General features: G+C 44.8%; 1 protein-coding gene across 1 annotated transcript in view; it reads right to left on the minus strand.

The window, feature by feature from the left end:
• The window catches only part of bcl9 (BCL9 transcription coactivator), a 310,905-nt gene that overhangs the window by 7,410 nt on the left and 286,007 nt on the right, over positions 1–17,488 (minus strand). The window contains exon 9 of the mRNA XM_068032915.1: positions 14,499–14,750. Within this exon, the coding sequence (XP_067889016.1) occupies positions 14,499–14,750 (252 nt within the window). The remainder of the gene's footprint in view (positions 1–14,498; positions 14,751–17,488) is intronic.

A 17,488-nucleotide genomic window follows, 5' to 3' on the forward strand; every position in this document is an offset into this window, starting at 1 on the left:
TACTTCCTATCTAACCTATCAATGCCCCTCATAATTTTGTATACCTCAATCATGTCCCCCCTCAGCCTTCACTGCTCTAAGGAAAACAACAAGAACTGGACACAGTACTCCAGCTGTGGCCTAACTAGCGTTTTATACAGCTCCATCATAACCTCCCTGCTCTTATAGAGTCATAGAGTGATACAGCACTGAAACAGGCCCTTCGGCCCATCGAGACTGTGCCGAACAACAACCACCCACTTATACTAATCCTACATTAATCCCATATTCCATACCACATCCCCACCATTCTCCTTATATTCTATGCCTCAGCTAATAAAGACAAGTATTCCACATGCCTTCCTAACCACCTTATCTGCCTGTGCTGCTGCCTTCAGTGATCTGTGGACAAGTACACCAAGGTCGCTCTGACCCTCTCTATTTCCTAGGGTCCTACCATTGTATATTCCCTTACCTTGTTATTCCTCCCAAAATGCATCACCTCACACTTCTCAGGATTAAATTCCAGTTGCCACTGCTCCGCCCATCTTACCAGCTTATCTATATTGTCCTGGAATCTAAGGCTTTCCTCCTCACTATTTACGACACCACTAATTTTCATGTGATCTGCGAACTATTTTATTCTAAATGAGCCTGCTTTAGCAAAGTACAACGGGCAACCAAAAATTTTGTCATGAGGTAGGTTTTAAGGAGGATTGAGAGATAGCTGGCAGAGAGGTTTAGGGAGGGAATTTCAGAGCTTGGGATTCAGGTTGCTGAAGGCATGACCATAAATGCTGGAGAAATTAAAATCGTGAAAGCACAAGAAGCCAGAATTGAACAAGCGCAGCGATATCAGAGGGTTTTAGGGCTGGAGGAAGTTATAGAGATAGAGTGGAGTGAGGTCAATGAGCAACTCACCTTCTGACTCCCCAAAGCCTGTCCATCATACAAGGTACAAGTCAGGAGTGTGATGGAATATTCTCCACTTGCCTGGATGGGTGCAGCTCCAACAACACTCAAGAAGCTCAACAACATCCAGGACAAAGCAGCCCGCTTGATTCGCAGCCCATCTACAAACATTCACTCCCTCCATCACCGATGCACTGTGGTAGCAGTGTGTACCATCTACAAGATGCACTGAAGCAACGCACCAAGGCTCCTTAGACAGCACCTTCCAAACCAGTGACCTCTACCAGCCAGAAGGACAAGGGCAGCAGATGCATGGAAACACCACCACCTGCAAGTACCCCTCCAAGCCACAAACCATCATGACTTGGAACTATATCACCGTTCCTTCACTGTTGTTGTGTCAAAATCTTGGAACTCCCTTCCTAACAGCACTGTAGGTGCACTCACCACCCTCTGTGTAAAGAACTTGTCTCGCACATCCCCTCTAAACTTTGCCCCTCGCAACTTAAACCTATGTCCCCTAGTAACTGACTCTTCCACCCTGGGAAAAAGCTTCTCACTATCCACTCTGTCCATGCCGTATGCCTTCTTGACTACCTTATCCACCTGCGTTGCTACTTGCGGTGACCTGTGGACCTGTACACCCAGATCTCTCTGCCTGTCAATACTCCCAAGGGTTCTGCCATTTACTGTATACTTCCCACCTGCATTCGACCTTCCAAAATGCATTACCTCACATTTGTCCAGATTAAACTCCATCTGCCATTTCTCCGCCCAAGTCTCCAACCGATCTGTATCCTGCTGTATCCTCTGACAATCCTCATCACTATCCGCAACTCCTCCAACCTTTGTGTCGTCCACAAACTTACTAATCAGACCAGCTACATTTTCCTTCAAATCACTTATATATACTACAAACAGCAAAGGTCCCAGCACTGATCCCTGCGGAACACCACTAGTCACATCCCTCCATTCAGAAAAGCACCCTTCCACTGCTACCCTCTGTTTTATATGACCGATCCAGTTCTATATCCATCTTGCCAGCTCACCTCTGATCCCGTGTGACTTCACCTTTTCAACCAGTCTGCCATGAGGGACCTTGTCAAAGGCTTTACTGAAGTCCATATAGATAACATCCACTGCCCTTCCTTCATCAATCATCTTTGTCACTTCCTCAAAAAACTCAATCAAATTAGTGAGACATGACCTCCCCTTCACAAAACCATGCTGCCTCTCGCTAATAAGTTCGTTTGTTTCCAAATGGGAGTAAATCCTGTACCGAAGAATCCTCTTCAATAATTTCCCTACCACTGACGTAAGGCTCACCGGCCTATAATTTCCTGGATTATCCTTGCTACCCTTCTTAAACAAAGGAACAACATTGGCTATTCTCCAGTCCTCTGGGACCTCACCTGTAGCCAATGAGGATGCAAAGATTTCTGTCAAGTCCCCAGCAATTTCTTCCTTTGCCTCCCTCAGTATTCTGGGGTAGATCCCATCAGGCCCTGGGGACTTATCTACCTTAATGCTTTGCAAGACACCCAACACCTCCTCCTTTTCGAGGATGAGATGACTGAGACTATCTGCACTCCCTTCCCTAGGCTCATCATCCACCAAGTCCTTCTCTTTGGTGAATACTGATGCAAAGTACTCATTTAGTACCTCGCCCATTTCCTCTGGCTCCACACATAGATTCCCTTCTCTGTCCTTGAGTGGGCCAACCCTTTCCCTTGTTACCCTCTTGCTCTTTATAGACGTATAAAAAGCCTTGGGATTTTCCTTAATCCTGTTTGCCAATGACTTTTCATGACCTCTTTTAGCCCTCCTGACGCCTTGCTTAAGTTCCTTCCTACTGTCTTTATATTCCTCAAGGGATTCGTCTGTTCCTACCCTTCCAGCCCTTACGAATGCTTCCTTTTTCTTTTTGACTTGGCTCACAATATCCCGCGTTATCCAAGGTTCCCGAAACTTGCCAAACTTATCCTTCTTCCTCACCGCAACATGCTGGTCCTGGATTCTAATCAACTGACATTTGAAAGACTCCCACATGTCAGATGTTGATTTACCCTCAAACAGCCGCCCCCCCCAATCTAAATTCTTCAGTTCCTGCCTAATATTGTTAGAATTAGCCTTCCCCCAATTTAGCACCTTCACCCGAGGACTACTCTTATCCTTATCCACAAGTACCTTAAAACTTATGGAATTATGGTCACTGTTCCCGAAATGCTCCCCTACTGAAACTTCGACCACCTGGCCAGGTTCATTCCCCAATACCAGGTCCAGTACGGCCCCATCCCTAGTTGGACTATCTACATGGGGCGGCACAGTGGCGCAGTGGTTAGCACTGCAGCCTCACAGCTCCAGGGACCCGGGTTCGATTCTGGGTACTGCCTGTGTGGAGTTTGCAAGTTCTCCCTGTGTCTGCGTGGGTTTTCTCCGGGTGCTCCGGTTTCCTCCCACAAGCCAAAAAGACTTGCAGGTTGATAGGTAAATTGGCCATTATAAATTGTCACTAGTATAGGTAGGTGGTAGGGAAATATAGGGACAGGTGGGGATGTTTGGTAGGAATATGGGATTAGTGTAGGATTCGTATAAATGGGTGGTTGATGGTCGGCACAGACTCGGTGGGCCGAAGGGCCTGTTTCAGTGCTGTATCTCTAATCTAATCTAATCTAATCTACATGTTGTTTCAAGAAGCCCTCCTGGATGCTCCTTACAAATTCTGCCCCATCCAAGCCCCTAGCACTAAGTGAGTCCCAGTCAATGTAGAGGAAGTTAAAATCACCCACACTCCAACCCGGTTACCTTTACATCTTTCCAAAATCTGTCTACATATCTGCTCCTCTACCTCCTGCTGGCTGTTGGGAGGCCTGTAGAAAACCCCCAACATCGTGACTGCACCCTTCCTATTCCTGAGCTCCACCCATATTGCCTCGCTGCACGACCTCTCCGAGGTGTCCTCCCACAGTACAGCTGTGATATTCTCCTTAACAACTAATGCAACTCCCCCACCCCTTTTACATCCCCCTCTATCCCGCCTGAAGCTTCTAAATCCCGGAACATTTAGCTGCCAATCTTGTCCTTCCCTCAACCAAGTCTCTGTAATAGCAACAATATCATAGTTCCAAGTACTAATCCAAGTTCTAAGTTCATCTGCCTTACCTGTTATACTTCTCGCATTGAAACAAATGCACTTCAGACCACCAGTCCCGCTGTGCTCCGCAACATCTCCCAGCCTGCTCTTCCTCTTAGTCTTACTGGCCTTATTTACTAGTTCCCCCTCATTTATTTCACTTGCTGTCCTACTGCTCTGGTTCCCACCCCCCTGCCACACTAGTTTAAACCCTCCCAAGTGACGCTAGCAAACCTCGCAGCCAGGATATTTCTGCCCCTCCAGTTTAGATGCAACCCGTCCTTCTTGTACAGGTCCCATCTGTCCCTGAAGAGATCCCAATGGCCCAGATATCTGAAACCCTCCCTTCTACACCAGCTGTTCAGCCACGCATTTAGCTGCACTATCTTCCTATTTCTAGCCTCACTGGCACGTGGCACATGGAGTAATCCCGAGATTACAACCCTAGAGGTCCTGTCTTTTAACTTTCTACCTAACTCCCTAAACTCCCCCTGCAGGACCTCGTCACTCTTCCTGCCTATGTCGTTGGTACCGATGTGTACCACAACCTCTGGCTGTTCACCCTCCCCCTTCAGAATGCCCCCTATCTGTTCAGAGACATCCTTGACCCTGGCACCAGGGAGGCAACATACCATCCTGGAGTCTCTTTCATGTCCACAGAATCGCCTATCTGTGCCCCTGACTATAGAGTCCCCTATAACTATTGCTCTTCTGTGCTTTGTCCCTCCCTGCTGAAAAACAGTGCCAGCCGTGGTGCCACTGCTCTGGCTGCTGCCGTTTTCCCCTGATAGGCCATCCCCCCCAACAGTATCCGAAACGGTATACTTGTTAGAGAGGGGGATAGCCACAGGGGATTCCTGTACTGACTGCCTGCCCCTTCTAGCGGTCACCCATCTATCTGCCTGCACCTTGGGTGTAACCACTTCGCTAAAACTCCTGTCTGTGATGCTTTCCACCACCTGCATGCTCCTAAGTGCATCCAGTTGCCGCTCCAACCAATCCATGCGGTCTGTGAGGAGCTGCAACTGGGTACACTTCCTGCAGATGTAGTCGTCCGGAATGCTGGAAGCATCACGGACCTCCCACATCTCACAGGTGAAGCACTTCACCCCTCTAACTGACATTACTAGCAGTAATTAATAAATTAATTTAAAATAAATAAATGCTCATTGAGTCCTTAGTAAATTATGTAACAATTAACTATATGGTCCCGAGTGCTAGATTCCTACTATAAATATTAAATGCTAACTAAATACAGTAATCTCCTCCCTCCGGTTTAGTTACTCTTCCTATTTATTAATTAGTTAATTAGGGTTTTAATCAATTTTTATCAATGTTTTATTTTCAAATTCAGTAAACAAAAATTCCCTACCAGCCAATCAGGTCACAGCTTTCCTGTGACTCACTTTCAGTTTTTTTACCAGAGGTAAGTTTTTTATACTTACCGGTCCAGAACTCCACCCTCCGAGTCTTCTCCCAGTCAGCTGTGCTCTTTGGAAGCTCTCAGCTCCCCTCACTGAGGACAGGTAGGAAATGAAAGGAGCTCCTTACTCCCTCCTTACCGAACTTCCTCAGTTACCAAACTTCCACTGTAGCACTCTAATGCAACCCAAGTCAGCACTCTGGTACAAACAAAGTCAGCACTGTAAGATGGCTCACTTTTATACTGACTGACCCTGAAAACTGGTTTAAGCCAATTTTCTAATTAACAAGGTGCAGCTGCAAGCAGAGCCTGAGTGAACCCTGTTTGAAGCTGGTCTAAAACTCACCTTCTCCAACCCTAACTGCAACTGTTAAGTTGATCTGCTAAATAAAAGACATATTAGATTTAAGATAAAATTAACCGTTAATTATCCTCAGTTACCAAACTTCCACTATTGCACTCTAATGCAACCCAATTCAGCATTCCAGTGCAAAAGGTTCACTAGATTGGTCCCTGGGTGAGGGGGTTTTTCTATGATGGAAGGCTGAGTAAATTGGGTCTATAATCTCTGAATTTTAGAAGAATGAGAGGTGGTCTCATTGAAATTTGCAAAATTCTGAAGGGGCTTGACAGGGTAGACTCAGAGGTAGTTTCCACTGGCTGGGGAATCTAAAACAAGGGGACACAGTGTCAGGGTAAGAGGCTGAGATGAAGAGAAATTTCTTCTCTTAGAGGTTTGTGAATCTTTGGAATTCTCTACCCCAGAGAGTTATGGATGCTCCATCATTGAATATATTTAAGGCTGAGATTTTTGGTCTCTCAGGGAATCAGGGCGGTAAAGTGAAGTTGACGCCCAATATCATATTGAATGGCAGACCAGTCTCGATGGGCCATGTGGTCTAATCCTGCTCCTTTTTCTAATGCTCTTATGTTTTTGAAAGGTCAGTCTCCTGAGAGACATCAGCTACTGAAAAGAAATACATGGTGCTCAGACTCTATTAAACAATGCCTTTGGCTTTTGTGAATTATCTTACTGGTAAATGAATCCTAGCATTAGTTTTAGCCTGAAAATGACAGTTGTTCAGTGTGGTATTTATCATCTTTCAGATGGATAGAGTCATCGAGTCATTTACGGTATAGAAGGAGGCCATTTGGCCCATCAAGGCCATGCTCGCTCTTTGGAGCAATTCAGTCAGCCCCACTCTTCTGCTCGATTCCTGCAGTCAAAGAACAAAGAACAGTACAGCACAGGAACAGGCCATTTGGCCCTCCAAGCCTGCGCCAATCTTGATGCCTGCCTAAACTAAAATCTTCTGCACTTCCGGGGACCGTATCCCTCTATTCCCATCCTATTCATGTATTTGTCCAGATGCCTCTTAAACGTCACTATCGTACCTGCTTCCACCACCTCCCCCGGCAGCAAGCTCCAGGCACTCATCACCATCTGTGTAAAGAACTTGCCTCGCACATCCCCTCTAAACTTTGCCCCTCTCACCTTAAACCTATGTCCCCTACTGACTCTTCCACCCTGGGAAAAAGCTTCTGACTATCCACTCTGTCCATGCCACTCATAACTTTGTCGCCCCTCCACCTCCATCGTTCCAGTGAAAACAATCCTGGTAAACCTCTTCTGTACCCTCTCCAAAGCCTCCACGTCCTTCTGGTAGTGTGGCGACCAGAATTGCATGCAATATTCTAAGTGTGGCCTAACTAAAGTTCTGTACAGCTGCAGCATGACTTGCCAATTTTTATACTCTATGCCCTGACCGATGGAGGCAAGCATGCCGTATGCCTTCTTGCCTACCTTATCCACCTGCGTTGCCACTTTCAGTGACCTGTGGACCTATACACCCAGATCTCTCTGCCTGTCAATACTCCTAAGGGTTCTGCCATTTACTGTATACTTCCCACCTGCATTAGATCTTCCAAAATGCAAGTCCTGCAAGTTTATTTCCTTCAAGTGCTCATCCAATTCCCTTTTGAAGTTATTGATTGTCTCTGCTTCCACCAGCCTCGTGAGCAGCCAGTTCCAGGTCATTACCACTTGCTGCATAAAAATGTTCTTCCTCACATTGCCCCTCCATCTTGTAGTGTTCAATTGTTCGATTGATCTGGGTTTGATTGTATCAGCCTGTTTACTGATCAGTGTTCACTGCTTGATTACTTCAGCCTAGCTTGAAACTGAAATTAAAAGAGAGGCTGGAAAATTCTCGTAAACACAAGAGTGTTCTGAGAAAGTCACTGTACTGAAATCTTGTAAGTGCTGAGATATTTTAAAGTACTACAAATAAATCTGTTGTTGATTTTGAAGTAGTTTCATATCTGCATTGCTCTAAGATAGATCAGATATATAAAATATCCAGCAAACCAGTGAAAACATAACAAAAAGTGGCAATGAGGATGGTTCAGAAAAATTTAATTTTATCAGCTCCAGAACCATTTCTTTCGTTGCCAGGAAATCCTCCCTTGTGCTGGGAGCAATGGATTTTGGGGTTCAAGACCTACTTTCTGGCTACGGGGATGGACAGTCCGGATGCAGCAGTGATCCACAAGAAAGCGATACTTGTACATTGTCTCAGAGCAGAAGGGCAGCGAATATTCAAGCAGCTCACAGAAGATACATTTGATCCATCGGTAAATGGTCTCGAAAAATACATCGGGCTAAAGAAAAGTGTGATGATTGAATACGCATTCCACCAGAGATCCCTGGGACATGGTGAGCCCATTAAACAATGTGTGACAGCATTGCAGCAAGTAAATCAAAAAACTGAGCGGTCTTGTGATATAGGGGAAGAACTAATCCCGTATTACAGAGTACACAATGAACTCGCTTTATTTGGTGATAACTGAATTGCACGCAGAATTCGAGCAGTTATCCTAAACGCGCTACAGCAACATGTATTGCATCTTGCCCATGAAGGACATCCGGGTGTTGTTAAGATGAAACAACGATCCTGTGAAGCTTTCTGGTGGCCAGGAATAGATCGCTGTATAGAAGAGTTCATTCGGAACTGCACAGCTTGTACACACAGTGAAGAATCTGTGTCCCTCACCTCTACAATCGATCCCATGGCCAACAAAACCATGGCACCAACTCCAAACAAAACAAAGAACAAAGAACAGTACAGCACAGGAACAGGCCATTCGGCCCTCCAAGCCTGCGCCAATCTTGATGCCTGTCTAAACTAAAACCTTCTGTTTTTCTGGGGACCGTATCCCTCTATTCCCATCCTATTCATGTATTTGTCAAGATGCCTCTTAAACGTCACTATCGTACCTGCTTCCACCACCTCCCTCAGCAGCAAGCTCCAGGCACTCACCACCCTCTGTATAAAAAATTTGCCTCGCACATCCCCTCTAAACTTTGCCCCTCGCACCTTAAACCTATGTCCCCCAGTAACTGACTCTTCCACCCTGAGAAAAAGCTTCTGTCTATCCACTCTGTCCATGCCACTCATAACTTTGTAAACCTCTATCATGTCGCCCCTCCACCTCCGTCGATGCAGTGAAAACAATCCGAGTTTATCCAACCTCTCCTCATAGCTAATGCCCTCCAGACCAGGCAACATCCTGGTAAACCTCTTCTGTACCCTATCCAAAGCCTCCACGTCCTTCTGGTAGTGTGGCGACCAGAACTGCACGCAATATTCTAAGTGTGGCCTAACTAAGGTTCTGTACAGCTGCAGCATGACTTGCCAATTTTTATACGCTATGCCCCGACCGATGAAGGCAAGCATGCTGTATATCTTCTTGACTACCTTATCCACCTGCGTTGCCACTTTCAGTGACCTGTGGACCTGTAAGCCCAGATCTCTCTGCCTGTCAATACTCCTAAGGGTTCTGCCATTTACTGTATACTTCCCACCTGTATTCGATCTTCCAAAATGCATTACCTCACATTTGTCCGGATTAAACTCCATCTGCCATTTCTCCGCCCAAGTCTCCAACCGATCTATATCCTGCTGTATCCTCTGACAATCCTCATCACTATCCGCAACTCCACCAACCTTTGTGTCATCCGCAAACTTACTAATCAGACCAGCTACATTTTCCTCCAAATCATTTATATATAATACAAACAGCAAAGGTCCCAGCACTGATCCCCGCGGAACACCACTAGTCACAGCCCTCCATTCAGAAAAGCACCAAGTTGATATTTTTGGAGAAGTGCGAGCAATCCCTAGGAATCAATGTTTTTTGCTTATTGTTCATGACCTACATAGCAAATGGCCAAAAATCACTACAACAAATTTCATTACAGCCACTTCAGTCTTTAGCATTCTAGACAAGTTGTTTGCAAAACAGGGTTTTCTGGAGATAATCACTACAGATAATGGTCCACAGTTTGTTTCCAGTCAGTTCATGGAGTTCCTAGCAAGTTGCGGAATTCACCACCATCTGACATCACGCCATAACCTGCAATCGAATGGGGGCATTGAACTATTCAACACGGTCAAAAAGGACAGTCTGAAAGCTGGTATGTTGGAGGGGAAAACACTCGAGCAATCCATTCACATACTACTCCTCACATATTGATGCAGCCCACACTCTGACTGGAGAGACACCAGCCGAACACATGATATGTTGTAACTTTCGCTTGTCACTGACTATTCTTCAGCCATCATTACAAGTTAACGAGAAATTCAGAGCGAAAGCAGATGAAATCGCAAAGCAAAAAGGTAAAGCAAAAGCACAATGTGATAAACATACAGGCGCAAGGTAACCACAACTTAAAGTTGGAGATTGGTTTCAAATCAAACAGCCAAATCAGCACCACAAACTTGCTTCATCAGTATCAAGTCCAAAGCAGATTAAGTGTTTGCTTGGTACCAATGCTTATCTGTTGATGACAATTCCAAGTGGAATGTGAGACATTTGACCAGGATATTGAGGGGCATGGACAGGGTGGATAGGGAGCAGCTGTTCCCCTTAGTTGAAGGGTCAGTTACGAGGGGTCACAAGTTTAAGGTGAGGGGCGGGAGGTTTAAGCGGGATTTGAGGAAGTACTTTTTTACCCAGAGGGTGGTGACGGTCTGGAATGCCCGGCCTGGGAGGGTGGTAGAGGCAGGTTGCCTCACATCCTTTAAAAAGTACCTGGATGAGCACTTGGCATGTCATAACATTCAAGGCTATGGGCCAAGTGCTGGCAAATGGGATTAGGTAGACAGGTCAGGTGTTTTAATGCATCGGTGCAGACTCGATGGGCCGAAGGGCCTCTTCTGCACTGTATTATTCTGTGATTTTTTGAGGATAGTGGTTATAAGGATACATTTCCTTTTCCTATGAGCAATGTTAATAATCTGCCTCATCAAATTGATCAAACATATCCACAACCTCAAATTCGTAAATCTAATCATGGGCCTGTCTCGAAGTCTATTTCTGTACTTAGAGAAAACAGATAAGTTGAACACTAAGAAATGACGATGTATATATGTTTGTTGTTTAGAATACTTTAATTAAAAATAATGTCTTTCGGCAAATAGGGGAAAATGTCGGGTAAAATGGTTTGATTGATCTGGGTTTGATTGTATTATTCCGTTTACTGATCAGTGTTCACAATGCTTGATTACTTAAGCCTAGTTTGAAACTGAAACTAAAAGGGAGGCTGCGAAGTTCTAGTAAACACGAATGTTCAGAGAAAGACATTGTACTGAAATCTTGTAAGTGCTGAGATATTTTAAAGTACTGTAAATAAACCTGTTGTTGATTTAGAAGTAGTTTCATATCTGCATTGTTCTGAGAAAAATGATATATATAAAATATCCAGAAAACTAGTGAAAACATAACACATCTCTTACCCGAAACCTTCAATCTTTGTCCCTTTGCACCATCATTTAATGGGAACAGTTTTTCCTACCATATCTAAACCTGTCATAATCTTGTACACCTCTATCAAACCTCCTCTCAATTTCCTTTGCTGTAAGGGGAACAACCCCAGCTTTTCCAACCCAACCTTGCAACTAAAATCCCCCATCCCTGGAATCATTCTGGTAAATCTCCTCTACACCCTCTCAAGGACCCTCACATCTTTAGATGAATGTTATAGGCCTTCTGCATGATCTCTGATTTGTTATCATAATTAAAGGATGAGCATTATTCATATGATGCACTACCTCACTCACAGCAGAGAAAGACACAGCTTCAGTTTATAAGTAGACCAAGACTCCTATGGAAATTATGGGGGAAACATTTGTTACGGTTCAATTTTGGGGACACGGATCATGAAGTGCAATTACCCCAAGCCCGGTCCCGTTGAGGCACACAGAGTACAAACTTTGCACTGCCTCCTCATTTTAATGATTTCAGCATGCGACCCAGTGTGAATCAAGCTGTTAACTGGCTGCACACACTTCAAAGGGCCAAGAAGCACATGTGGCTAGCAGACCGCATGTCAAACCTGCAACTCTTAAAGGCAGCCTGCCCCTCTGAAAGGGGCGCTTCAATCATTACACAAAAGCTGTTGCAAAAAAAATATGTCTATTGAAGACTTAGATAGAAGGGGAAGCATACCAAATGGAGCAACAGGCAAGAGAGAGAGGATCCCGAGATTTTCAGATGCAGTGCTGGAGGCAATTGTGCAAGAAGTGGAAAGGAGAAGAAGCACCATGATTCCATAGGGGACCAGGAGGCCCTCAAGATACACCCTGAGAAGGGAATGGAAGCAGATGGCCAAGGAAGTCAATGGTGGTCAATGTCAGTCTTGAAATGTCATCTCTTGCCCACTGTACCACCAACTTCTCCCATTGTTCAACATACCAGAGCCCCATCACTCAACCATCAGCAATTTCTAGCAATCAAAACTCATGCCTAACATTCAGATAATCTTCTTCATCTTCACACAAATAGTAATGCTACCAGCTGCTTCTACATACTATTCAATTATGGCAGCCACATCACCCAAACTCATTGCAACACCATCACAGAGATTCCTTCCTCTCCCTTGCCGGCCAACATGGCTCATAACAGGAGCAGACCAAACCTGCTGGCAGGGAGGAACTCCTGCATCTCCATAGCCCTCTGGAAGAGATGGTGCTCCACATCATAGGGTCAGCTGTGACTGAGGCTGCTGCAGCCAGCATCACTGAGTACATTCAGGATGACGGTATGTTCCTGCCTTATTCACCTTCTCAAATCCCATCTCACCCTCATCCTGCTATCTGGCATGGAGTGCAAGCTACAGATGCTGTGACCATAGACTTCTTGCTTTCCACCCCACCCGCTTCACTCCACCCCTTCTGCATTTATGCTCTCAGATGACTAGGAACTGCTGCCTGGTCAGCTACTGCAGCCTCATGATGAAGGGTGAGAGCTACACCTGACCTCATGATAAAAAAGCACTGTCACTTGATCTGACAATCACAGCATCCAGCTCATTTTGCAAACTATAGAGGTTAGTTTAGAGTCGGGGTCAGCACATGGTGAGTCACCAGGCACGAGGGGGCTGCAGCCAGACCAGGGGAAATGATAGTTTGTGTGCTAGCTGACCAGAGGATGAAGACGCAGACGGGTTCTGCTGCAGAAGACTCAGATCTCCTTTTTGGTTGTTAATTGGCCCCAAACCTTTCTTTTACTACCCTTTTGCTATTTATATATTTATTAAAGACTTTTTGGCTCTATTTTATGTTACCCACTATTCTACTCTCATGAACTCTCTTTGCTCATAATTTTCTTTTCCAGTTCTTCTCTGTACTTTCTGTATTCAGCTTGTGCCCGCACAATCCATGGTAAACTGAGATTAAATTGTGAACCTTTGTACTGGTGGCTAAATATAGTTACTGTTTATTGCTAGGCTCACTTATGATAATCATAGAAGGACCGATTTTATGAACGAAAGCTCCTGGCTTGGAGTCTCACTCAGGTGGGAGCATCTGTCATGGAATCGACACCACGCTCTCCATGATAATCCATCCATTTATTAGCATGCCAGGGAGCATGCATTTGTGTAAAGTATAGGCTAGAAGTCTTTAAAGGGATACCAGCATCGGGCACTTAATTGCCTAAGCGCCATTAAATATGAGCCAGGGAGGCTCCGAATGGCCCAGATGGTTCCCACTGCTTTTTTGGTCTGGTGCTGGGAGCCTTACCAGCTCCATTAAATCCAGCCCGCTTGTGCAATACAAATTTCTAACATTTGTTTATTGACTTCTTTATTCATAGCAAAAAAACTAATTGAGAAATGCCTAAACTGAATGCCAAGGTTTTATAAATGTCAACAATGGAAGCAGCATGTAATGGCAGGTCAAGCTTTGGCACCACCACTCTGCACATAGACACATTATGTGGTCTGGAAATACTCAGCATGTGAGGCAGCATCTGTGGAGACAGAAACAGTTAACAATGACCTTTGATCATCGACCTGAAACATTAACTGTGTTCTCTCTCCAGAGGTTGCCTCACCTGCTCAGTACTTCCAGCAAGCTCTGTATTTATTTTACATTTCCAACATCTGCAGTATTTTGCTTTTGTATTACTTATAGTTTGCGTAGGAAAACAGATGGATCACAGAACACCATCGCATAAATTAAAAACTTGGAATCCTATATAAGAACAAGGGAATTTGACTTATTTTGGTAATTTTGAGATACTCTGCTCCAGTGCAAAGCCTTGCCAGCAGCAAGTATAAATCAGGGCTGCAACTTTTATTCATGTCCAACAAGATTCCAAACTGGTAGCAGAGCCTTACAAAATTAACAGTCATAGGATACCAGTGAATTAGGTTATAATTTAACTCTTTTCCTGAGACCTTATGACCTGCAATTGTTCATACTTACACGCATATAGAACCAAGAGAAGCCCTTCAGTAGATCTGTAAACTTGGAGTTTAATAATTCTTCCTCGCTTTTCGTACATTTTTCTACAATAACTACATTTCTGCCACTATTTCAACACTTCAACATTCCTAAAAAGCAGCATTCTTTGTACAAACATTTCCAAGGATGCAATCTACAGCAAGCAACAGACATCAAAATTGAAAGCATCTCTCCGGAAAATGCTACTGTCCCAATCAACCCATTCGTGCAGCTGATACCCAGACAATTGTTGAATACTCACCTGGCACATGGTTTATGGTTTGAAGGTTTGGCGATCGTGCAGGTGGTGAGTCATCATCTGAGCTGGCAACTGTCTTGATTGCGTCATGGTATAGTGGTGTGGAACTAGGCATGGCAAACTTTGACATGCGCGACATCATGATGGATAAGGGATTCTGGGAAAGGCTTGGCTCAGGGGGCACTGAGTAAGGACTGTGGCATGGAAGACTTCCAGAAAGATTCACAGAACCTGACTGCCCTGAAACTGGTACACCTGAGGGGGAGGGGAGGAAAATACAATACAAAATGAACATTGAAGTGTTCCTGAAACCTTGCAAAAACAGAGACTGGAACTTAGAAAGGCCATTGTCAAAACAGGTCAAAGACTACATTGTTTTTGTTCCATCTTCGCATTACATACAAACTGTAAATGTACTACATTATTCTGGGTTAAATTCAGGAAATTTAACTTGGCTGTTTCACAGCACGTATACTTGGCTAGAATGTTACACTATGTCAATGTACCTTCAGATTGCATTTTTGGTAAAATGTATTTCTTGAACTGTACATTTCACAGCATATAAACAAATTGAATATATCAGGAACAAATATAGCAAACACATCAGCCTAGAGCTTTCGTTTTGGATCCAGTCAGGAAATTTAACTCAAAATGCACTTGAAATTGCATTGTTTTTCTGATTTGAAGTTATGGTTCAAATTTGCACCCAAATTTATTTGCATTAAGTTGAACATAAAATTTTCCACAAATCAACACAACATAAAAGAGCATGATGGATTAGTGACTGGGAACAAAACCAATCAGGCCTCAAGTATCTGGGGAGGGGTCATATAAAAGCCACTGTGAAATTTTTTCCTTCAGAGTGAGGCTGAAGAGTAAAGGGTAGCAAGACACTGCTCTCTGCAAAAACTGATATGTGCTTGATTTATCTGATTGATTGATTAATGCATTGCTTTTAAAAGCAGCGATGAGTGATTTCAATCTGGGCAAACTAATTTAATTATCTCTGCATTGTCTAGTGAGTCATTTTAATCATCCTCCTGAGCAGTATGCCAAACAGTCTGAAAGTATTGTGTAATTTTTCCATTGTTGCAGTTGACTGACAAAACTCCATAAAAAGATGGTTGCAAGAGGGTTTAAATTTCATTGATGAGGATCTCCAGGTTCTCAGCAGCAGAGCCAAATATTCAGCCCTCACAGGTAGTGTCTGGAGGATGGTGGTGGAGGCACTGATCAGTCCACAATGATCCCCAGGATGGTGGACCACTGCCAGGAGAAATTCAATGACTTGACAAGGTCAGGGAAGATGAGAAATGTGTTTCCATTCCTTCTGTCATGCTCAATCTATCAAACTCAAGTGAAGCAACCAGACCAGTAATCTGTAAGAGAGGAATAAACTCTCTTCTTCCAATATATGCACAGCAGTAGATCACTGCAATTGCTTATAACACATTTTGATTTTTACCATTTGTCTTTGCAGGCCAAATATGTGCAGAATGCCTCCGAAAGGGAGTGGAAGTGTTGGGGAAATCCTAAGCCTCAGGGTGTTGATTCCCCATGAACAGAAGATAATGGAGCTGCTGGGGAGATGCACGATCACGAATGAGGCACATTGGTGAGTACCTACCCTTTGTTCATTCAACACGTCCGTGCAGTAAGTGGCCTCAGGAAAGTGAGGCGCAGAAGCTCCAACGGGAGATGGGGGAGAAGGCCCTGGCTTCAGAAGGCAGCTCATTCCTACAATGAGGGACTGACAGAAAACCAATGCTCCTTACTTGGAGTGGTGCAGCGGTTAGCACTGCAGCCTCACAGCTCCAGCGACCCGGGTTCGGTTCTGGGTACTGCCTGTGCGGGGTTTGTAAGTTCTCCCTGTGACCGCGTGGGTTTCCTCCGGGTGCTCCGGTTTCCTCCCACATGCCAAAGACTTGCAGGTTGATAGGTAAAATTGGCCATTGTAAAAATTGCCCCGAGTGTAGGTAGGTGGTAGGAGAATTGAGGGAAGGTGGGGATGTGAGAGGGAAAATGGGATTAATGTAGGATTAGTTATAAATGGGTGGTTGATAGTCGGCATGGACTCGGTGGGCTGAAGGGCCTGTTTCGGTGCTGTATCTCTCCATGACTCTTACTGAGATTTCACCCTCAAGTCAGTCCAAGCAGAAACAGAACCACCAACTCTCTTCAGCCTGGCACTAGTACAGACACAGATGACCAGAGAATAGTGCTGCGATAGCTCCCAGGCAACTGACTCCAGAAGCACTGTGGTAGTGGAAAACTTGGAAGGAAGTGGCAGATGTACCTGCCTCTCCAGAGAGACCAGCCAGAAAGCAAATGCAGAGCTCAGAGTCAGAGGAGCCTAATTTGTCATCTGTAGAAATGTGGAGGCACCTAAAGATGGAGCACCAGAGGGGGTGTGTGTTCTCTAAACTCCATTAAGGACACAATGGAGAACCTTGCTGACCTGGTCAGAATATGCTAAGCAGATCTGCAACAACATTGAACAGGCAGTGACTCAACTCCAGGAGCCCATCCAACAGTTGACTCACCAGTCGATTGCTGTCTTGGGCTATCTGTCAGGTCTCCTGCAAGAGGATGATGAAGTATGAGGCAGGGTCCCCAAATCAAGGGAGATTCAGGTCTTGAGACAGACTGGCGGTTGTTACAAGGGATGGCTTACAGTCTGTAAAATGAGGCCTTTCTGAGCATAGAGCTGCCGTCATTCAACCCATCACACCGGTTGGTAGCTTGTCAGTGGACTCCGTAATGCTGAGATCATAGGGTCCAGGTGGCTGATACTTCCATCTCTAATGATGGCAGTACCATCTAGATTCCAACCTGACAGCAGGTGGCATGTTGCACATGGAAGGTCACACAAAGCAGCTCAGGATCTTAATTCTAGAATGCAGGAAGCAGCATCTCTGCTTCAGGACCAGATACTGGAACAGTCGGTGAGTTACACAGCTTGTCAGACTGGCATCTTTCACCATGCCACAGGT

Source organism: Heterodontus francisci, chromosome 6, assembly GCF_036365525.1.
Source record: "Heterodontus francisci isolate sHetFra1 chromosome 6, sHetFra1.hap1, whole genome shotgun sequence".
Lineage (NCBI taxonomy): Eukaryota > Metazoa > Chordata > Chondrichthyes > Heterodontiformes > Heterodontidae > Heterodontus > Heterodontus francisci.